Genomic DNA, 24,653 nt, shown 5'->3' on the forward strand with positions numbered 1-24,653 from the left:
CATGCTTGTAGCATATGGTGTTGAAGATGAATGTACATTTGCACTTGAAAATACTGTGTTTGTGGATGGCTGAACGGTTGATGATGAAGTCACTTCATGTGTTGTCAATTTGGATGTTGGCACAGGAGAAGAACTTGTTGGGCCTGATGTCACCAATGTGATTGTTGAAGATTTTTGCCCGGTTGTTGAGGTAACAGAAGCCGATGATGGTCCATTAGAAGTTGCATTAGGGCTTGTGCTAACAATTGTTGTTGAAGGAGAAGTTTGTGCTGAAACACTGGTCATGCTTGAAGATGTTTGTACATTTGCACTTGTAAATAAAGTGTTTGTGGATGGCTGAACGGTTGATGATGAAGTCACTTCATTTGTTGTAAAAGTGGATGTTGACACTGTAGATGGAGTTGTTGGGCCAGATGTCACCGATGTGATTGTTGAAGATTTTTGCCCTGTTGTTGAGGTAACTGAAGATGAAGATGGTACATTAGATGTGGCATGAGGGCTTGTGCTCACAATAGTTGTTGTTAACGGAGATGTTTGTGGAGAAAGACTGGTCATGCTTGAAGATGTTTGTACATTTGCACTTGTAAATAATGTGTTTGAGGATGGCTGAACGGTTGATGACAAAGTCGCTTCATGTGTGGTCAACGTGGATGTTGACACTGTAGATGGAGTTGTTGGGCCAGATGTTACCGATGTGATTGTTGAAGATCTTTGTCCAGTTGTTGAGGTAACTGTAGATGAAGATGGTATATTAGATGTTGCATGAGGGTTTGTGCTCAAAAGTTTTGTTGTTGAAGGAGAAGTTTGTGATGAAACACTGGTCATGCTTGTAGAATATGGGCTTGAAGATGTATGTACATTTGGGCTTGTAAATAAAGTGTTTGTGGATGGCTGAACGATTGATGATGAAGTCACTTCATTTGTTGTAAAAGTGGGTGTTGACACTGTAGATGGAGTTGTTGGGCCAGATGTCTCTGATGTGATTGTTGAAGATTTTTGCCCTGTTGTTGCGGTAACTGAAGATGAAGATGGTATATTAGATGTGGCATGAGGGCTTGTGCTCACAATAGTTGTTGTTGACGGAGATGTCTGTGGAGAAAGACTGGTCATGCTTGTAGCATATGGTGTTGAAGATGAATGTACATTTTCACTTGAAAATAATGTGTTTGTGGATGGCTGAACGGTTGATGATGAAGTCACTTCATGTGTTGTCAATTTGGATGTTGGCACAGTAGAAGAACTTGTTGGGCCTGATGTCACCAATGTGATTGTTGAAGATTTTTGCCCGGTTGTTGAGGTAACAGAAGCCGATGATGGTCCATTAGAAGTTGCATTAGGGCTTGTGCTAACAATTGTTGTTGAAGGAGAAGTTTGTGCTGAAACACTGGTCATGCTTGAAGATGTTTGTACATTTGCACTTGTAAATAAAGTGTTTGTGGATGGCTGAACGGTTGATGATGAAGTCACTTCATTTGTTGTAAAAGTGGATGTTGACACTGTAGATGGAGTTGTTGGGCCAGATGTCACCGATGTGATTGTTGAAGATCTTTGTCCAGTGGTTGAGGTAACTGTAGATGAAGATGGTATATTAGATGTGGCCTGAGGGCTTGTGCTCACAATAGTTGTTGTTGACGGAGATGTTTGTGGAGAAAGACCGGTCATGCTTGTAGCATATGGTGTTGAAGATGAATGTACATTTGCACTTGAAAATACTGTGTTTGTGGATGGCTGAACGGTTGATGATGAAGTCACTTCATGTGTTGTCAATTTGGATGTTGGCACAGTAGAAGAACTTGTTGGGCCTGATGTCACCAATGTGATTGTTGAAGATTTTTGCCCGGTTGTTGAGGTAACAGAAGCCGATGATGGTACATTAGAAGTTGCATTAGGGCTTGTGCTAACAATTGTTGTTGAAGGAGAAGTTTGTGCTGAAACACTGGTCATGCTTGAAGATGTTTGTACATTTGCACTTGTAAATAAAGTGTTTGTGGATGGCTGAACGGTTGATGATGAAGTCACTTCATTTGTTGTAAAAGTGGATGTTGACACTGTAGATGGAGTTGTTGGGCCAGATGTCACCAATGTGATTGTTGAAGATTTTTGCCCTATATTTGAGGTAACTGAAGATGAAGATGGTACATTAGATGTGGCATGAGGGCTTGTGCTCACAATAGTTGTTGTTGACGGAGATGTTTGTGGAGAAAGACTGGTCATGCTTGAAGATGTTTGTACATTTGCACTTGTAAATAATGTGTTTGAGGATGGCTGAACGGTTGATGAAAAAGTCGCTTCATGTGTGGTCACCGTGGATGTTGACACTGTAGATGGAGTTGTTGGGCCAGATGTTACCGATGTGATTGTTGAAGATCTTTGTCCAGTTGTTGAGGTAACTGTAGATGAAGATGGTATATTAGATGTTGCATGAGGGTTTGCGCTCAAAAGTTTTGTTGTTGAAGGAGAAGTTTGTGATGAAACACTGGTCATGCTTGTAGAATATGGGCTTGAAGATGTATGTACATTTGGGCTTGTAAATAAAGTGTTTGTGGATGGCTGAACGGTTGATGATGAAGTCACTTCATTTGTTGTAAAAGTGGGTGTTGACACTGTAGATGGAGTTGTTGGGCCAGATGTCTCTGATGTGATTGTTGAAGATTTTTGCCCTGTTGTTGCGGTAACTGAAGATGAAGATGGTATATTAGATGTGGCATGAGGGCTTGTGCTCACAATAGTTGTTGTTGACGGAGATGTTTGTGGAGAAAGACTGGTCATGCTTGTAGCATATGGTGTTGAAGATGAATGTACATTTGCACTTGAAAATACTGTGTTTGTGGATGGCTGAACGGTTGATGATGAAGTCACTTCATGTGTTGTCAATTTGGATGTTGGCACAGGAGAAGAACTTGTTGGGCCTGATGTCACCAATGTGATTGTTGAAGATTTTTGCCCGGTTGTTGAGGTAACAGAAGCCGATGATGGTCCATTAGAAGTTGCATTAGGGCTTGTGCTAACAATTGTTGTTGAAGGAGAAGTTTGTGCTGAAACACTGGTCATGCTTGAAGATGTTTGTACATTTGCACTTGTAAATAAAGTGTTTGTGGATGGCTGAACGGTTGATGATGAAGTCACTTCATTTGTTGTAAAAGTGGATGTTGACACTGTAGATGGAGTTGTTGAGCCAGATGTCACCGATGTGATTGTTGAAGATTTTTGCCCTGTTGTTGAGGTAACTGAAGATGAAGATGGTACATTAGATGTGGCATGAGGGCTTGTGCTCACAATAGTTGTTGTTGACGGAGATGTTTGTGGAGAAAGACTGGTCATGCTTGAAGATGTTTGTACATTTGCACTTGTAAATAATGTGTTTGAGGATGGCTGAACGGTTGATGACAAAGTCGCTTCATGTGTGGTCAACGTGGATGTTGACACTGTAGATGGAGTTGTTGGGCCAGATGTTACTGATGTGATTGTTGAAGATCTTTGTCCAGTGATTGAGGTAACTGTAGATGAAGATGGTATATTAGATGTTGCATGAGGGTTTGTGCTCAAAAGTGTTGTTGTTGAAGGAGAAGTTTTTGATGAAACACTGGTCATGCTTGTAGAATATTGGCTTGAAGATGTATGTACATTTGGGCTTGTAAATAAAGGGTTTGTGGATGGCTGAACGGTTGATGATGAAGTCACTTCATTTGTTGTAAAAGTGGGTGTTGACACTGTAGATGGAGTTGTTGGGCCAGATGTCTCTGATGTGATTGTTGAAGATTTTTGCCCTGTTGTTGCGGTAACTGATGATGAAGATGGTATATTAGATGTGGCCTTAGGGCTTGTGCTCACAATAGTTGTTGTTGACGGAGATGTTTGTGGAGAAAGACTGGTCATGCTTGTAGCATATGGTGTTGAAGATGAATGTACATTTGCACTTGAAAATACTGTGTTTGTGGATGGCTGAACGGTCGATGAGTAAGTCACTTCATGTGTTGTCAATTTGGATGTTGGCACAGTAGAAGAACTTGTTGGGCCTGATGTCACCAATGTGATTGTTGAAGATTTTTGCCCGGTTGTTGAGGTAACAGAAGCCGATGATGGTCCATTAGAAGTTGCATTAGGGCTTGTGCTAACAATTGTTGTTGAAGGAGAAGTTTGTGCTGAAACACTGGTCATGCTTGAAGATGTTTGTACATTTGCACTTGTAAATAAAGTGTTTGTGGATGGCTGAACGGTTGATGATGAAGTCACTTCATTTGTTGTAAAAGTGGATGTTGACACTGTAGATGGAGTTGTTGGGCCAGATGTCACCGATGTGATTGTTGAAGATTTTTGCCCTGTTGTTGAGGTAACTGAAGATGAAGATGGTACATTAGATGTGGCATGAGGGCTTGTGCTCACAATAGTTGTTGTTGACGGAGATGTTTGTGGAGAAAGACTGGTCATGCTTGAAGATGTTTGTACATTTGCACTTGTAAATAATGTGTTTGAGGATGGCTGAACGGTTGATGACAAAGTCGCTTCATGTGTGGTCAACGTGGATGTTGACACTGTAGATGGAGTTGTTGGGCCATATGTTACCGATGTGATTGTTGAAGATCTTTGTCCAGTTGTTGAGGTAACTGTAGATAAAGATGGTATATTAGATGTGGCATGAGGGCTTGTGCTCACAATAGTTGTTGTTGAAGGAGAAGTTTGTGATGAAACACTGGTCATGCTTGTAAAATATGGGCTTGAAGATGTATGTACATTTGGGCTTGTAAATAAAGTGTTTGTGGATGGCTGAACGGTTGATGATGAAGTCACTTCATCTGTTGTAAAAGTGGATGTTGACACTGTAGATGGAGTTGTTGCGCCGGATGTCTCCCGTGTGATTGTTGAAGATTTTTGCCCAGTTGTTGAGGTAACTGTAGATGAAGATGGTATATTAGATGTGGCATGAGGGCTTGTGCTCACAATAGTTGTTGTTGACGGAGATGTTTGTGGAGAAAGACTGGTCATGCATGTAGCATATGGTGTTGAAGATGTTTGTACATTTGCACTTGTAAATAATGTGTTTGAGGATGGCTGAACGGTTGATGACAAAGTCGCTTCATGTGTGGTCAACGTGGATGTTGACACTGTAGATGGAGTTGTTGGGCCAGATGTTACCGATGTGATTGTTGAAGATCTTTGTCCAGTTGTTGAGGTAACTGTAGATGAAGATGGTATATTAGATGTTGCATGAGGGTTTGTGCTCAAAAGTTTTGTTGTTGAAGGAGAAGTTTGTGATGAAACACTGGTCATGCTTGTAGAATATGGGCTTGAAGATGTATGTACATTTGGGCTTGTAAATAAAGTGTTTGTGGATGGCTGAACGATTGATGATGAAGTCACTTCATTTGTTGTAAAAGTGGGTGTTGACACTGTAGATGGAGTTGTTGGGCCAGATGTCTCTGATGTGATTGTTGAAGATTTTTGCCCTGTTGTTGCGGTAACTGAAGATGAAGATGGTATATTAGATGTGGCATGAGGGCTTGTGCTCACAATAGTTGTTGTTGACGGAGATGTCTGTGGAGAAAGACTGGTCATGCTTGTAGCATATGGTGTTGAAGATGAATGTACATTTTCACTTGAAAATAATGTGTTTGTGGATGGCTGAACGGTTGATGATGAAGTCACTTCATGTGTTGTCAATTTGGATGTTGGCACAGTAGAAGAACTTGTTGGGCCTGATGTCACCAATGTGATTGTTGAAGATTTTTGCCCGGTTGTTGAGGTAACAGAAGCCGATGATGGTCCATTAGAAGTTGCATTAGGGCTTGTGCTAACAATTGTTGTTGAAGGAGAAGTTTGTGCTGAAACACTGGTCATGCTTGAAGATGTTTGTACATTTGCACTTGTAAATAAAGTGTTTGTGGATGGCTGAACGGTTGATGATGAAGTCACTTCATTTGTTGTAAAAGTGGATGTTGACACTGTAGATGGAGTTGTTGGGCCAGATGTCACCGATGTGATTGTTGAAGATCTTTGTCCAGTGGTTGAGGTAACTGTAGATGAAGATGGTATATTAGATGTGGCCTGAGGGCTTGTGCTCACAATAGTTGTTGTTGACGGAGATGTTTGTGGAGAAAGACCGGTCATGCTTGTAGCATATGGTGTTGAAGATGAATGTACATTTGCACTTGAAAATACTGTGTTTGTGGATGGCTGAACGGTTGATGATGAAGTCACTTCATGTGTTGTCAATTTGGATGTTGGCACAGTAGAAGAACTTGTTGGGCCTGATGTCACCAATGTGATTGTTGAAGATTTTTGCCCGGTTGTTGAGGTAACAGAAGCCGATGATGGTACATTAGAAGTTGCATTAGGGCTTGTGCTAACAATTGTTGTTGAAGGAGAAGTTTGTGCTGAAACACTGGTCATGCTTGAAGATGTTTGTACATTTGCACTTGTAAATAAAGTGTTTGTGGATGGCTGAACGGTTGATGATGAAGTCACTTCATTTGTTGTAAAAGTGGATGTTGACACTGTAGATGGAGTTGTTGGGCCAGATGTCACCAATGTGATTGTTGAAGATTTTTGCCCTATATTTGAGGTAACTGAAGATGAAGATGGTACATTAGATGTGGCATGAGGGCTTGTGCTCACAATAGTTGTTGTTGACGGAGATGTTTGTGGAGAAAGACTGGTCATGCTTGAAGATGTTTGTACATTTGCACTTGTAAATAATGTGTTTGAGGATGGCTGAACGGTTGATGAAAAAGTCGCTTCATGTGTGGTCACCGTGGATGTTGACACTGTAGATGGAGTTGTTGGGCCAGATGTTACCGATGTGATTGTTGAAGATCTTTGTCCAGTTGTTGAGGTAACTGTAGATGAAGATGGTATATTAGATGTTGCATGAGGGTTTGCGCTCAAAAGTTTTGTTGTTGAAGGAGAAGTTTGTGATGAAACACTGGTCATGCTTGTAGAATATGGGCTTGAAGATGTATGTACATTTGGGCTTGTAAATAAAGTGTTTGTGGATGGCTGAACGGTTGATGATGAAGTCACTTCATTTGTTGTAAAAGTGGGTGTTGACACTGTAGATGGAGTTGTTGGGCCAGATGTCTCTGATGTGATTGTTGAAGATTTTTGCCCTGTTGTTGCGGTAACTGAAGATGAAGATGGTATATTAGATGTGGCATGAGGGCTTGTGCTCACAATAGTTGTTGTTGACGGAGATGTTTGTGGAGAAAGACTGGTCATGCTTGTAGCATATGGTGTTGAAGATGAATGTACATTTGCACTTGAAAATACTGTGTTTGTGGATGGCTGAACGGTTGATGATGAAGTCACTTCATGTGTTGTCAATTTGGATGTTGGCACAGGAGAAGAACTTGTTGGGCCTGATGTCACCAATGTGATTGTTGAAGATTTTTGCCCGGTTGTTGAGGTAACAGAAGCCGATGATGGTCCATTAGAAGTTGCATTAGGGCTTGTGCTAACAATTGTTGTTGAAGGAGAAGTTTGTGCTGAAACACTGGTCATGCTTGAAGATGTTTGTACATTTGCACTTGTAAATAAAGTGTTTGTGGATGGCTGAACGGTTGATGATGAAGTCACTTCATTTGTTGTAAAAGTGGATGTTGACACTGTAGATGGAGTTGTTGAGCCAGATGTCACCGATGTGATTGTTGAAGATTTTTGCCCTGTTGTTGAGGTAACTGAAGATGAAGATGGTACATTAGATGTGGCATGAGGGCTTGTGCTCACAATAGTTGTTGTTGACGGAGATGTTTGTGGAGAAAGACTGGTCATGCTTGAAGATGTTTGTACATTTGCACTTGTAAATAATGTGTTTGAGGATGGCTGAACGGTTGATGACAAAGTCGCTTCATGTGTGGTCAACGTGGATGTTGACACTGTAGATGGAGTTGTTGGGCCAGATGTTACTGATGTGATTGTTGAAGATCTTTGTCCAGTGATTGAGGTAACTGTAGATGAAGATGGTATATTAGATGTTGCATGAGGGTTTGTGCTCAAAAGTGTTGTTGTTGAAGGAGAAGTTTTTGATGAAACACTGGTCATGCTTGTAGAATATTGGCTTGAAGATGTATGTACATTTGGGCTTGTAAATAAAGGGTTTGTGGATGGCTGAACGGTTGATGATGAAGTCACTTCATTTGTTGTAAAAGTGGGTGTTGACACTGTAGATGGAGTTGTTGGGCCAGATGTCTCTGATGTGATTGTTGAAGATTTTTGCCCTGTTGTTGCGGTAACTGATGATGAAGATGGTATATTAGATGTGGCCTTAGGGCTTGTGCTCACAATAGTTGTTGTTGACGGAGATGTTTGTGGAGAAAGACTGGTCATGCTTGTAGCATATGGTGTTGAAGATGAATGTACATTTGCACTTGAAAATACTGTGTTTGTGGATGGCTGAACGGTCGATGAGTAAGTCACTTCATGTGTTGTCAATTTGGATGTTGGCACAGTAGAAGAACTTGTTGGGCCTGATGTCACCAATGTGATTGTTGAAGATTTTTGCCCGGTTGTTGAGGTAACAGAAGCCGATGATGGTCCATTAGAAGTTGCATTAGGGCTTGTGCTAACAATTGTTGTTGAAGGAGAAGTTTGTGCTGAAACACTGGTCATGCTTGAAGATGTTTGTACATTTGCACTTGTAAATAAAGTGTTTGTGGATGGCTGAACGGTTGATGATGAAGTCACTTCATTTGTTGTAAAAGTGGATGTTGACACTGTAGATGGAGTTGTTGGGCCAGATGTCACCGATGTGATTGTTGAAGATTTTTGCCCTGTTGTTGAGGTAACTGAAGATGAAGATGGTACATTAGATGTGGCATGAGGGCTTGTGCTCACAATAGTTGTTGTTGACGGAGATGTTTGTGGAGAAAGACTGGTCATGCTTGAAGATGTTTGTACATTTGCACTTGTAAATAATGTGTTTGAGGATGGCTGAACGGTTGATGACAAAGTCGCTTCATGTGTGGTCAACGTGGATGTTGACACTGTAGATGGAGTTGTTGGGCCAGATGTTACCGATGTGATTGTTGAAGATCTTTGTCCAGTTGTTGAGGTAACTGTAGATGAAGATGGTATATTAGATGTTGCATGAGGGTTTGTGCTCAAAAGTTTTGCTGTTGAAGGAGAAGTTTGTGATGAAACACTGGTCATGCTTGTAGAATATGGGCTTGAAGATGTATGTACATTTGGGCTTGTAAATAAAGTGTTTGTGGATGGCTGAACGGTTGATGATGAAGTCACTTCATTTGTTGTAAAAGTGGGTGTTGACACTGTAGATGGAGTTGTTGGGCCAGATGTCTCTGATGTGATTGTTGAAGATTTTTGCCCTGTTGTTGCGGTAACTGAAGATGAAGATGGTATATTAGATGTGGCATGAGGGCTTGTGCTCACAATAGTTGTTGTTGACGGAGATGTTTGTGGAGAAAGACTGGTCATGCTTGTAGCATATGGTGTTGAAGATGAATGTACATTTGCACTTGAAAATACTGTGTTTGTGGATGGCTGAACGGTCGATGAGTAAGTCACTTCATGTGTTGTCAATTTGGATGTTGGCACAGTAGAAGAACTTGTTGGGCCTGCTGTCACCAATGTGAATGTTGAAGATTTTTGACCGGTTGTTGAGGTAACAGAAGTCGATGATGGTCCATTAGAAGTTGCATTAGGGCTTGTGCTAACAATTGTTGTTGAAGGAGAAGTTTGTGCTGAAACACTGGTCATGCTTGAAGATGTTTGTACATTTGCACTTGTAAATAAAGTGTTTGTGGATGGCTGAACGGTTGATGATGAAGTCACTTCATTTGTTGTAAAAGTGGATGTTGACACTGTAGATGGAGTTGTTGGGCCAGATGTCACCGATGTGATTGTTGAAGATTTTTGCCCTGTTGTTGAGGTAACTGAAGATGAAGATGGTACATTAGATGTGGCATGAGGGCTTGTGCTCACAATAGTTGTTGTTGACGGAGATGTTTGTGGAGAAAGACTGGTCATGCTTGAAGATGTTTGTACATTTGCACTTGTAAATAATGTGTTTGAGGATGGCTGAACGGTTGATGACAAAGTCGCTTCATGTGTGGTCAACGTGGATGTTGACACTGTAGATGGAGTTGTTGGGCCATATGTTACCGATGTGATTGTTGAAGATCTTTGTCCAGTTGTTGAGGTAATTGTAGATGAAGATGGTATATTAGATGTGGCATGAGGGCTTGTGCTCACAATAGTTGTTGTTGAAGGAGAAGTTTGTGATGAAACACTGGTCATGCTTGTAAAATATGGGCTTGAAGATGTATGTACATTTGGGCTTGTAAATAAAGTGTTTGTGGATGGCTGAACGGTTGATGATGAAGTCACTTCATCTGTTGTAAAAGTGGATGTTGACACTGTAGATGGAGTTGTTGCGCCGGATGTCTCCCGTGTGATTGTTGAAGATTTTTGCCCAGTTGTTGAGGTAACTGTAGATGAAGATGGTATATTAGATGTGGCATGAGGGCTTGTGCTCACAATAGTTGTTGTTGACGGAGATGTTTGTGGAGAAAGACTGGTCATGCTTGTAGCATATGGTGTTGAAGATGTTTGTACATTTGCACTTGTAAATAATGTGTTTGAGGATGGCTGAACGGTTGATGACAAAGTCGCTTCATGTGTGGTCAACGTGGATGTTGACACTGTAGATGGAGTTGTTGGGCCAGATGTTACCGATGTGATTGTTGAAGATCTTTGTCCAGTTGTTGAGGTAACTGTAGATGAAGATGGTATATTAGATGTTGCATGAGGGTTTGTGCTCAAAAGTTTTGTTGTTGAAGGAGAAGTTTGTGATGAAACACTGGTCATGCTTGTAGAATATGGGCTTGAAGATGTATGTACATTTGGGCTTGTAAATAAAGTGTTTGTGGATGGCTGAACGATTGATGATGAAGTCACTTCATTTGTTGTAAAAGTGGGTGTTGACACTGTAGATGGAGTTGTTGGGCCAGATGTCTCTGATGTGATTGTTGAAGATTTTTGCCCTGTTGTTGCGGTAACTGAAGATGAAGATGGTATATTAGATGTGGCATGAGGGCTTGTGCTCACAATAGTTGTTGTTGACGGAGATGTCTGTGGAGAAAGACTGGTCATGCTTGTAGCATATGGTGTTGAAGATGAATGTACATTTTCACTTGAAAATAATGTGTTTGTGGATGGCTGAACGGTTGATGATGAAGTCACTTCATGTGTTGTAAAAGTGGATGTTGACACTGTAGATGGAGTTGTTGGGCCAGATGTCACCGATGTGATTGTTGAAGATTTTTGCCCTGTTGTTGAGGTAACTGAAGATGAAGATGGTACATTAGATGTGGCATGAGGGCTTGTGCTCACAATAGTTGTTGTTGACGGAGATGTTTGTGGAGAAAGACTGGTCATGCTTGAAGATGTTTGTACATTTGCACTTGTAAATAATGTGTTTGAGGATGGCTGAACGGTTGATGACAAAGTCGCTTCATGTGTGGTCAACGTGGATGTTGACACTGTAGATGGAGTTGTTGGGCCAGATGTTACTGATGTGATTGTTGAAGATCTTTGTCCAGTGATTGAGGTAACTGTAGATGAAGATGGTATATTAGATGTTGCATGAGGGTTTGTGCTCAAAAGTGTTGTTGTTGAAGGAGAAGTTTTTGATGAAACACTGGTCATGCTTGTAGAATATTGGCTTGAAGATGTATGTACATTTGGGCTTGTAAATAAAGGGTTTGTGGATGGCTGAACGGTTGATGATGAAGTCACTTCATTTGTTGTAAAAGTGGGTGTTGACACTGTAGATGGAGTTGTTGGGCCAGATGTCTCTGATGTGATTGTTGAAGATTTTTGCCCTGTTGTTGCGGTAACTGATGATGAAGATGGTATATTAGATGTGGCCTTAGGGCTTGTGCTCACAATAGTTGTTGTTGACGGAGATGTTTGTGGAGAAAGACTGGTCATGCTTGTAGCATATGGTGTTGAAGATGAATGTACATTTGCACTTGAAAATACTGTGTTTGTGGATGGCTGAACGGTCGATGAGTAAGTCACTTCATGTGTTGTCAATTTGGATGTTTGCACAGTAGAAGAACTTGTTGGGCCTGATGTCACCAATGTGATTGTTGAAGATTTTTGCCCGGTTGTTGAGGTAACAGAAGCCGATGATGGTCCATTAGAAGTTGCATTAGGGCTTGTGCTAACAATTGTTGTTGAAGGAGAAGTTTGTGCTGAAACACTGGTCATGCTTGAAGATGTTTGTACATTTGCACTTGTAAATAAAGTGTTTGTGGATGGCTGAACGGTTGATGATGAAGTCACTTCATTTGTTGTAAAAGTGGATGTTGACACTGTAGATGGAGTTGTTGGGCCAGATGTCACCGATGTGATTGTTGAAGATTTTTGCCCTGTTGTTGAGGTAACTGAAGATGAAGATGGTACATTAGATGTGGCATGAGGGCTTGTGCTCACAATAGTTGTTGTTGACGGAGATGTTTGTGGAGAAAGACTGGTCATGCTTGAAGATGTTTGTACATTTGCACTTGTAAATAATGTGTTTGAGGATGGCTGAACGGTTGATGACAAAGTCGCTTCATGTGTGGTCAACGTGGATGTTGACACTGTAGATGGAGTTGTTGGGCCAGATGTTACCGATGTGATTGTTGAAGATCTTTGTCCAGTTGTTGAGGTAACTGTAGATGAAGATGGTATATTAGATGTTGCATGAGGGTTTGTGCTCAAAAGTTTTGCTGTTGAAGGAGAAGTTTGTGATGAAACACTGGTCATGCTTGTAGAATATGGGCTTGAAGATGTATGTACATTTGGGCTTGTAAATAAAGTGTTTGTGGATGGCTGAACGGTTGATGATGAAGTCACTTCATTTGTTGTAAAAGTGGGTGTTGACACTGTAGATGGAGTTGTTGGGCCAGATGTCTCTGATGTGATTGTTGAAGATTTTTGCCCTGTTGTTGCGGTAACTGAAGATGAAGATGGTATATTAGATGTGGCATGAGGGCTTGTGCTCACAATAGTTGTTGTTGACGGAGATGTTTGTGGAGAAAGACTGGTCATGCTTGTAGCATATGGTGTTGAAGATGAATGTACATTTGCACTTGAAAATACTGTGTTTGTGGATGGCTGAACGGTCGATGAGTAAGTCACTTCATGTGTTGTCAATTTGGATGTTGGCACAGTAGAAGAACTTGTTGGGCCTGCTGTCACCAATGTGAATGTTGAAGATTTTTGACCGGTTGTTGAGGTAACAGAAGTCGATGATGGTCCATTAGAAGTTGCATTAGGGCTTGTGCTAACAATTGTTGTTGAAGGAGAAGTTTGTGCTGAAACACTGGTCATGCTTGAAGATGTTTGTACATTTGCACTTGTAAATAAAGTGTTTGTGGATGGCTGAACGGTTGATGATGAAGTCACTTCATTTGTTGTAAAAGTGGATGTTGACACTGTAGATGGAGTTGTTGGGCCAGATGTCACCGATGTGATTGTTGAAGATTTTTGCCCTGTTGTTGAGGTAACTGAAGATGAAGATGGTACATTAGATGTGGCATGAGGGCTTGTGCTCACAATAGTTGTTGTTGACGGAGATGTTTGTGGAGAAAGACTGGTCATGCTTGAAGATGTTTGTACATTTGCACTTGTAAATAATGTGTTTGAGGATGGCTGAACGGTTGATGACAAAGTCGCTTCATGTGTGGTCAACGTGGATGTTGACACTGTAGATGGAGTTGTTGGGCCATATGTTACCGATGTGATTGTTGAAGATCTTTGTCCAGTTGTTGAGGTAATTGTAGATGAAGATGGTATATTAGATGTGGCATGAGGGCTTGTGCTCACAATAGTTGTTGTTGAAGGAGAAGTTTGTGATGAAACACTGGTCATGCTTGTAAAATATGGGCTTGAAGATGTATGTACATTTGGGCTTGTAAATAAAGTGTTTGTGGATGGCTGAACGGTTGATGATGAAGTCACTTCATCTGTTGTAAAAGTGGATGTTGACACTGTAGATGGAGTTGTTGCGCCGGATGTCTCCCGTGTGATTGTTGAAGATTTTTGCCCAGTTGTTGAGGTAACTGTAGATGAAGATGGTATATTAGATGTGGCATGAGGGCTTGTGCTCACAATAGTTGTTGTTGACGGAGATGTTTGTGGAGAAAGACTGGTCATGCTTGTAGCATATGGTGTTGAAGATGTTTGTACATTTGCACTTGTAAATAATGTGTTTGAGGATGGCTGAACGGTTGATGACAAAGTCTCTTCATGTGTGGTCAACGTGGATGTTGACACTGTAGATGGAGTTGTTGGGCCAGATGTTACCGATGTGATTGTTGAAGATCTTTGTCCAGTTGTTGAGGTAACTGTAGATGAAGATGGTATATTAGATGTTGCATGAGGGTTTGTGCTCAAAAGTTTTGTTGTTGAAGGAGAAGTTTGTGATGAAACACTGGTCATGCTTGTAGAATATGGGCTTGAAGATGTATGTACATTTGGGCTTGTAAATAAAGTGTTTGTGGATGGCTGAACGATTGATGATGAAGTCACTTCATTTGTTGTAAAAGTGGGTGTTGACACTGTAGATGGAGTTGTTGGGCCAGATGTCTCTGATGTGATTGTTGAAGATTTTTGCCCTGTTGTTGCGGTAACTGAAGATGAAGATGGTATATTAGATGTGGCATGAGGGCTTGTGCTCACAATAGTTGTTGTTGACGGAGATGTCTGTGGAGAAAGACTGGTCATGCTTGTAGCATATGGTGTTGAAGATGAATGTACATTTTCACTTGAAAATAATGTGTTTGTGGATGGCTGAACGGTTGATGATGAAGTCACTTCATCTGTTGTCAATTTGGATGTTGGCACAGTAGAAGAACTTGTTGGGCCTGATGTCACCAATGTGATTGTTGAAGATTTTTGCCCGGTTGTTGAGGTAACAGAAGCCGATGATGGTCCATTAGAAGTTGCATTAGGGCTTGTGCTAACAATTGTTGTTGAAGGAGAAGTTTGTGCTGAAACACTGGTCATGCTTGAAGATGTTTGTACATTTGCACTTGTAAATAAAGTGTTTGTGGATGGCTGAACGGTTGATGATGAAGTCACTTCATTTGTTGTAAAAGTGGATGTTGACACTGTAGATGGAGTTGTTGGGCCAGATGTCACCGATGTGATTGTTGAAGATCTTTGTCCAGTGGTTGAGGTAACTGTAGATGAAGATGGTATATTAGATGTGGCCTGAGGGCTTGTGCTCACAATAGTTGTTGTTGACGGAGATGTTTGTGGAGAAAGACCGGTCATGCTTGTAGCATATGGTGTTGAAGATGAATGTACATTTGCACTTGAAAATACTGTGTTTGTGGATGGCTGAACGGTTGATGATGAAGTCACTTCATGTGTTGTCAATTTGGATGTTGGCACAGTAGAAGAACTTGTTGGGCCTGATGTCACCAATGTGATTGTTGAAGATTTTTGCCCGGTTGTTGAGGTAACAGAAGCCGATGATGGTCCATTAGAAGTTGCATTAGGGCTTGTGCTAACAATTGTTGTTGAAGGAGAAGTTTGTGCTGAAACACTGGTCATGCTTGAAGATGTTTGTACATTTGCACTTGTAAATAAAGTGTTTGTGGATGGCTGAACGGTTGATGATGAAGTCACTTCATTTGTTGTAAAAGTGGATGTTGACACTGTAGATGGAGTTGTTGGGCCAGATGTCACCAATGTGATTGTTGAAGATTTTTGCCCTATTGTTGAGGTAACTGAAGATGAAGATGGTACATTAGATGTGGCATGAGGGCTTGTGCTCACAATAGTTGTTGTTGACGGAGATGTTTGTGGAGAAAGACTGGTCATGCTTGAAGATGTTTGTACATTTGCACTTGTAAATAATGTGTTTGAGGATGGCTGAACGGTTGATGATAAAGTCGCTTCATGTGTGGTCAACGTTGATGTTGACACTGTAGATGGAGTTGTTGGGCCAGATGTTACCGATGTGATTGTTGAAGATCTTTGTCCAGTGGTTGAGGTAACTGTAGATGAAGATGGTATATTAGATGTTGCATGAGGGTTTGTGCTCAAAAGTGTTGTTGTTGAAGGAGAATTTTTTGATGAAACACTGGTCATGCCTGTAGAATATTGGCTTGAAGATGTATGTACATTTGGGCTTGTAAATAAAGTGTTTGTGGATGGCTGAACGGTTGATGATGAAGTCACTTCATTTGTTGTAAAAGTGGGTGTTGACACTGTAGATGGAGTTGTTGGGCCAGATGTCTCTGATGTGATTGTTGAAGATGTTTGCCCTGTTGTTGAGGTAACTGAAGATGAAGATGGTATATTAGATGTGGCCTGAGGGCTTGTGCTCACAATAGTTGTTGTTGACTGAGATGTTTGTGGAGAAAGACTGGTCATGCTTGTAGCATATGGTGTTGAAGATGAATGTACATTTGCACTTGAAAATACTGTGTTTGTGGATGCCTGAACGGTTGATGATGAAGTCACTTCATGTGTTGTCAATTTGGATGTTGGCACAGTAGAAGAACTTGTTGGGCCTGATGTCACCAATGTGATTGTTGAAGATTTTTGCCCGGTTGTTGAGGTAACAGAAGCCGATGATGGTCCATTAGAAGTTGCATTAGGGCTTGTGCTAACAATTGTTGTTGAAGGAGAAGTTTGTGCTGAAACACTGGTCATGCTTGAAGATGTTTGTACATTTGCACTTGTAAATAAAGTGTTTGTGGATGGCTGAACGGTTGATGACAAAGTCGCTTCATGTGTGGTCAACGTGGATGTTGACACTGTAGATGGAGTTGTTGGGCCAGATGTTACCGATGTGATTGTTGAAGATCTTTGTCCAGTGGTTGAGGTAACTGTAGATGAAGATGGTATATTAGATGTTGCATGAGGGTTTGTGCTCAAAAGTGTTGTTGTTGAAGGAGAAGTTTGTGATGAAACACTGGTCATGCTTGTAGAATATGGGCTTGAAGATGTATGTACATTTGGGCTTGTAAATAAAGTGTTTGTGGATGGCTGAACGGTTGATGATGAAGTCACTTCATTTGTTGTAAAAGTGGGTGTTGACACTGTAGATGGAGTTGTTGGGCCAGATGTCTCTGATTTGATTGTTGAAGATTTTTGCCCTGTTGTTGCGGTAACTGAAGATGAAGATGGTATATTAGATGTGGCATGAGGGCTTGTGCTCACAATAGTTGTTGTTGACGGAGATGTTTGTGGAGAAAGACTGGTCATGCTTGTAGCATATGGTGTTGAAGATGAATGTACATTTGCACTTGAAAATACTGTGTTTGTGGATGGCTGAACGGTTGATGATGAAGTCACTTCATGTGTTGTCAATTTGGATGTTGGCACAGGAGAAGAACTTGTTGGGCCTGATGTCACCAATGTGATTGTTGAAGATTTTTGCCCGGTTGTTGAGGTAACAGAAGCCGATGATGGTTCATTAGAAGTTGCATTAGGGCTTGTGCTAACAATTGTTGTTGAAGGAGAAGTTTGTGCTGAAACACTGGTCATGCTTGAAGATGTTTGTACATTTGCACTTGTAAATAAAGTGTTTGTGGATGGCTGAACGGTTGATGATGAAGTCACTTCATTTGTTGTAAAAGTGGATGTTGACACTGTAGATGGAGTTGTTGGGCCAGATGTCACCGATGTGATTGTTGAAGATTTTTGCCCTGTTGTTGAGGTAACTGAAGATGAAGATGGTACATTAGATGTGGCATGAGGGCTTGTGCTCACAATAGTTGTTGTTGACGGAGATGTTTGTGGAGAAAGACTGGTCATGCTTGAAGATGTTTGTACATTTGCACTTGTAAATAATGTGTTTGAGGATGGCTGAACGGTTGATGACAAAGTCGCTTCATGTGTGGTCAACGTGGATGTTGACACTGTAGATGGAGTTGTTGGGCCAGATGTTACCGATGTGATTGTTGAAGATCTTTGTCCAGTGGTTGAGGTAACTGTAGATGAAGATGGTATATTAGATGTTGCATGAGGGTTTGTGCTCAAAAGTGTTGTTGTTGAAGGAGAAGTTTTTGATGAAACACTGGTCATGCTTGTAGAATATGGGCTTGAAGATGTATGTACATTTGGGCTTGTAAATAAAGTGTTTGTGGATGGCTGAACGGTTGATGATGAAGTCACTTCATTTGTTGTAAAAGTGGGTGTTAACACTGTAGATGGAGTTGTTGGGCCAGATGTCTCTGATTTGATTGTTGAAGATTTTTGCCCTGTTGTTGAGGTAACTGAAGATGAAGATGGTATATCAGATGTGGCCTGAGGGCTTGTGCTCACAATAGTTGTTGTTGACGGAGATGTTTGTGGAGAAAGACTGGTCATGCTTGTAGCATATGGTGTTGAAGATGAATGTACATTTGCACTTGAAAATAATGTGTTTGTGGATGGCTGAACGGTTGATGATGAAGTCACTTCATGTGTTGTCAATTTGGATGTTGGCACAGTAGAAGAACTTGTTGGGCCTGATGTCACCAATGTGATTGTTGAAGATTTTTGCCCGGTTGTTGAGGTAACAGAAGCCGATGATGGTCCATTAGAAGTTGCATTAGGGCTTGTGCTAACAATTGTTGTTGAAGGAGAAGTTTGTGCTGAAACACTGGTCATGCTTGAAGATGTTTGTACATTTGCACTTGTAAATAAAGTGTTTGTGGATGGCTGAACGGTTGATGATGAAGTCACTTCATTTGTTGTAAAAGTGGATGTTGACACTGTAGATGGAGTTGTTGGGCCAGATGTCACCAATGTGATTGTTGAAGATTTTTGCCCTATTGTTGAGGTAACTGAAGATGAAGATGGTACATTAGATGTGGCATGAGGGCTTGTGCTCACAATAGTTGTTGTTGACGGAGATGTTTGTGGAGAAAGACTGGTCATGCTTGAAGATGTTTGTACATTTGCACTTGTAAATAATGTGTTTGAGGATGGCTGAACGGTTGATGATAAAGTCGCTTCATGTGTGGTCAACGTTGATGTTGACACTGTAGATGGAGTTGTTGGGCCAGATGTTACCGATGTGATTGTTGAAGATCTTTGTCCAGTGGTTGAGGTAACTGTAGATGAAGATGGTATATTAGATGTTGCATGAGGGTTTGTGCTCAAAAGTGTTGTTGTTGAAGGAGAATTTTTTGATGAAACACTGGTCATGCCTGTAGAATATTGGCTTGAAGATGTATGTACATTTGGGCTTGTAAATAAAGTGTTTGTGGATGGCTGAACGGTTGATGATGAAGTCACTTCATTTGTTGTAAAAGTGGGTGTTGACACTGTAGATGGAGTTGTTGGGCCAGATGTCTCTGATGTGATTGTTGAAGATGTTTGCCCTGTTGTTGAGGTAACTGAAGATGAAGATGGTATATTAGATGTGGCCTGAGGGCTTGTGCTCACAATAGTTGTTGTTGACTGAGATGTTTGTGGAGAAAGACTGGTCATGCTTGTAGCATATGGTGTTGAAGATGAATGTACATTTGCACTTGAAAATACTGTGTTTGTGGATGCCTGAACGGTTGATGATGAAGTCACTTCATGTGTTGTCAATTTGGATGTTGGCACAGTAGAAGAACTTGTTGGGCCTGATGTCACCAATGTGATTGTTGAAGATTTTTGCCCGGTTGTTGAGGTAACAGAAGCCGATGATGGTCCATTAGAAGTTGCATTAGGGCTTGTGCTAACAATTGTTGTTGAAGGAGAAGTTTGTGCTGAAACACTGGTCATGCTTGAAGATGTTTGTACATTTGCACTTGTAAATAAAGTGTTTGTGGATGGCTGAACGGTTGATGATGAAGTCACTTCATTTGTTGTAAAAGTGGATGTTGACACTGTAGATGGAGTTGTTGGGCCAGATGTCACCGATGTGATTGTTGAAGATTTTTGCCCTGTTGTTGCGGTAACTGAAGATGAAGATGGTACATTAGATGTGGCATGAGGGCTTGTGCTCACAATAGTTGTTGTTGACGGAGATGATTGTGGAGAAAGACTGGTCATGCTTGAAGATGTTTGTACATTTGCACTTGTAAATAATGTGTTTGAGGATGGCTGAACGGTTGATGACAAAGTCGCTTCATGTGTGGTCAACGTGGATGTTGACACTGTAGATGGAGTTGTTGGGCCAGATGTTACCGATGTGATTGTTGAAGATCTTTGTCCAGTGGTTGAGGTAACTGTAGATGAAGATGGTATATTAGATGTTGCATGAGGGTTTGTGCTCAAAAGTGTTGTTGTTGAAGGAGAAGTTTGTGATGAAACACTGGTCATGCTTGTAGAATATGGGCTTGAAGATGTATGTACATTTGGGCTTGTAAATAAAGTGTTTGTGGATGGCTGAACGGTTGATGATGAAGTCACTTCATTTGTTGTAAAAGTGGGTGTTGACACTGTAGATGGAGTTGTTGGGCCAGATGTCTCTGATTTGATTGTTGAAGATTTTTGCCCTGTTGTTGCGGTAACTGAAGATGAAGATGGTATATTAGATGTGGCATGAGGGCTTGTGCTCACAATAGTTGTTGTTGACGGAGATGTTTGTGGAGAAAGACTGGTCATGCTTGTAGCATATGGTGTTGAAGATGAATGTACATTTGCACTTGAAAATACTGTGTTTGTGGATGGCTGAACGGTTGATGATGAAGTCACTTCATGTGTTGTCAATTTGGATGTTGGCACAGGAGAAGAACTTGTTGGGCCTGATGTCACCAATGTGATTGTTGAAGATTTTTGCCCGGTTGTTGAGGTAACAGAAGCCGATGATGGTTCATTAGAAGTTGCATTAGGGCTTGTGCTAACAATTGTTGTTGAAGGAGAAGTTTGTGCTGAAACACTGGTCATGCTTGAAGATGTTTGTACATTTGCACTTGTAAATAAAGTGTTTGTGGATGGCTGAACGGTTGATGATGAAGTCACTTCATTTGTTGTAAAAGTGGATGTTGACACTGTAGATGGAGTTGTTGGGCCAGATGTCACCGATGTGATTGTTGAAGATTTTTGCCCTGTTGTTGAGGTAACTGAAGATGAAGATGGTACATTAGATGTGGCATGAGGGCTTGTGCTCACAATAGTTGTTGTTGACGGAGATGTTTGTGGAGAAAGACTGGTCATGCTTGAAGATGTTTGTACATTTGCACTTGTAAATAATGTGTTTGAGGATGGCTGAACGGTTGATGACAAAGTCGCTTCATGTGTGGTCAACGTGGATGTTGACACTGTAGATGGAGTTGTTGGGCCAGATGTTACCGATGTGATTGTTGAAGATCTTTGTCCAGTGGTTGAGGTAACTGTAGATGAAGATGGTATATTAGATGTTGCATGAGGGTTTGTGCTCAAAAGTGTTGTTGTTGAAGGAGAAGTTTTTGATGAAACACTGGTCATGCTTGTAGAATATGGGCTTGAAGATGTATGTACATTTGGGCTTGTAAATAAAGTGTTTGTGGATGGCTGAACGGTTGATGATGAAGTCACTTCATTTGTTGTAAAAGTGGGTGTTAACACTGTAGATGGAGTTGTTGGGCCAGATGTCTCTGATTTGATTGTTGAAGATTTTTGCCCTGTTGTTGAGGTAACTGAAGATGAAGATGGTATATCAGATGTGGCCTGAGGGCTTGTGCTCACAATAGTTGTTGTTGACGGAGATGTTTGTGGAGAAAGACTGGTCATGCTTGTAGCATATGGTGTTGAAGATGAATGTACATTTGCACTTGAAAATAATGTGTTTGTGGATGGCTGAACGGTTGATGATGAAGTCACTTCATGTGTTGTCAATTTGGATGTTGGCACAGTAGAAGAACTTGTTGGGCCTGATGTCACCAATGTGATTGTTGAAGATTTTTGCCCGGTTGTTGAGGTAACAGAAGCCGATGATGGTCCATTAGAAGTTGCATTAGGGCTTGTGCTAACAATTGTTGTTGAAGGAGAAGTTTGTGCTGAAACACTGGTCATGCTTGAAGATGTTTGTACATTTGCACTTGTAAATAAAGTGTTTGTGGATGGCTGAACGGTTGATGATGAAGTCACTTCATTTGTTGTAAAAGTGGATGTTGACACTGTAGATGGAGTTGTTGGGCCAGATGTCACCGATGTGATTGTTGAAGATCTTTGTCCAGTGGTTGAGGTAACTGTAGATGAAGATGGTATATTAGATGTGGCCTGAGGGCTTGTGCTCACAATAGTTGTTGTTGACGGAGATGTTTGTGGAGAAAGACCGGTCATGCTTGTAGCATATGGTGTTGAAGATGAATGTACATTTGCACTTGAAAATACTGTGTTTGTGGATGGCTGAACGGTTGATGATGAAGTCACTTCATGTGTTGTCAATTTGGATGTTGGCACAGTAGAAGAACTTGTTGGGCCTGATGTCACCAATGTGATTGTTGAAGATTTTTGCCCGGTTGTTGAGGTAACAGAAGCCGATGATGGTCCATTAGAAGTTGCATTAGGGCTTGTGCTAACAATTGTTGTTGAAGGAGAAGTTTGTGCTGAAACACTGGTCATGCTTGAAGATGTTTGTACATTTGCACTTGTAAATAAAGTGTTTGTGGATGGCTGAACGGTTGATGATGAAGTCACTTCATTTGTTGTAAAAGTGGATGTTGACACTGTAGATGGAGTTGTTGGGCCAGATGTCACCAATGTGATTGTTGAAGATTTTTGCCCTATTGTTGAGGTAACTGAAGATGAAGATGGTACATTAGATGTGGCATGAGGGCTTGTGCTCACAATAGTTGTTGTTGACGGAGATGTTTGTGGAGAAAGACTGGTCATGCTTGAAGATGTTTGTACATTTGCACTTGTAAATAATGTGTTTGAGGATGGCTGAACGGTTGATGACAAAGTCGCTTCATGTGTGGTCAACGTGGATGTTAACACTGTAGATGGAGTTGTTGGGCCAGATGTTACCGATGTGATTGTTGAAGATCTTTGTCCAGTGGTTGAGGTAACTGTAGATGAAGATGGTATATTAGATGTTGCATGAGGGTTTGTGCTCAAAAGTGTTGTTGTTGAAGGAGAATTTTTTGATGAAACACTGGTCATGCCTGTAGAATATTGGCTTGAAGATGTATGTACATTTGGGCTTGTAAATAAAGTGTTTGTGGATGGCTGAACGGTTGATGATGAAGTCACTTCATTTGTTGTAAAAGTGGGTGTTGACACTGTAGATGGAGTTGTTGGGCCAGATGTCTCTGATGTGATTGTTGAAGATGTTTGCCCTGTTGTTGAGGTAACTGAAGATGAAGATGGTATATTAGATGTGGCCTGAGGGCTTGTGCTCACAATAGTTGTTGTTGACTGAGATGTTTGTGGAGAAAGACTGGTCATGCTTGTAGCATATGGTGTTGAAGATGAATGTACATTTGCACTTGAAAATACTGTGTTTGTGGATGCCTGAACGGTTGATGATGAAGTCACTTCATGTGTTGTCAATTTGGATGTTGGCACAGTAGAAGAACTTGTTGGGCCTGATGTCACCAATGTGATTGTTGAAGATTTTTGCCCGGTTGTTGAGGTAACAGAAGCCGATGATGGTCCATTAGAAGTTGCATTAGGGCTTGTGCTAACAATTGTTGTTGAAGGAGAAGTTTGTGCTGAAACACTGGTCATGCTTGAAGATGTTTGTACATTTGCACTTGTAAATAAAGTGTTTGTGGATGGCTGAACGGTTGATGATGAAGTCACTTCATTTGTTGTAAAAGTGGATGTTGACACTGTAGATGGAGTTGTTGGGCCAGATGTCACCGATGTGATTGTTGAAGATTTTTGCCCTGTTGTTGCGGTAACTGAAGATGAAGATGGTACATTAGATGTGGCATGAGGGCTTGTGGTCACAATAGTTGTTGTTGACGGAGATGTTTGTGGAGAAAGACTGGTCATGCTTGAAGATGTTTGTACATTTGCACTTGTAAATAATGTGTTTGAGGATGGCTGAACGGTTGATGACAAAGTCGCTTCATGTGTGGTCAACGTGGATGTTGACACTGTAGATGGAGTTGTTGGGCCAGATGTTACCGATGTGATTGTTGAAGATCTTTGTCCAGTGGTTGAGGTAACTGTAGATGAAGATGGTATATTAGATGTTGCATGAGGGTTTGTGCTCAAAAGTGTTGTTGTTGAAGGAGAAGTTTGTGATGAAACACTGGTCATGCTTGTAGAATATGGGCTTGAAGATGTATGTACATTTGGGCTTGTAAATAAAGTGTTTGTGGATGGCTGAACGGTTGATGATGAAGTCACTTCATTTGTTGTAAAAGTGGGTGTTGACACTGTAGATGGAGTTGTTGGGCCAGATGTCTCTGATTTGATTGTTGAAGATTTTTGCCCTGTTGTTGCGGTAACTGAAGATGAAGATGGTATATTAGATGTGGCATGAGGGCTTGTGCTCACAATAGTTGTTGTTGACGGAGATGTTTGTGGAGAAAGACTGGTCATGCTTGTAGCATATGGTGTTGAAGATGAATGTACATTTGCACTTGAAAATACTGTGTTTGTGGATGGCTGAACGGTTGATGATGAAGTCACTTCATGTGTTGTCAATTTGGATGTTGGCACAGGAGAAGAACTTGTTGGGCCTGATGTCACCAATGTGATTGTTGAAGATTTTTGCCCGGTTGTTGAGGTAACAGAAGCCGATGATGGTTCATTAGAAGTTGCATTAGGGCTTGTGC

The 24,653-nt window shown here is 41.1% G+C and overlaps 1 protein-coding gene across 1 annotated transcript in view; it reads right to left on the reverse strand.

Moving 5' to 3' along the window:
- LOC140365778 (uncharacterized) overlaps positions 1-24,653 on the reverse strand; it is an 84,869-nt gene that overhangs the window by 33,884 nt on the left and 26,332 nt on the right. The window contains exons 6-8 of the mRNA XM_072452333.1: positions 21,892-21,984; positions 21,226-21,294; positions 20,720-20,805 (exon numbers count right to left, since the gene is read on the reverse strand). Coding sequence (XP_072308434.1) covers positions 20,720-20,805; positions 21,226-21,294; positions 21,892-21,984 — 248 coding nt within the window. The remainder of the gene's footprint in view (positions 1-20,719; positions 20,806-21,225; positions 21,295-21,891; positions 21,985-24,653) is intronic.

This window comes from Eucyclogobius newberryi, unplaced genomic scaffold (assembly GCF_026437365.1).
Source record: "Eucyclogobius newberryi isolate DKJ021-1_F unplaced genomic scaffold, fEucNew1.0.hap1 SCAF_19, whole genome shotgun sequence".
In the NCBI taxonomy this organism is placed as follows: Eukaryota; Metazoa; Chordata; class Actinopteri; order Gobiiformes; family Gobiidae; genus Eucyclogobius; species Eucyclogobius newberryi.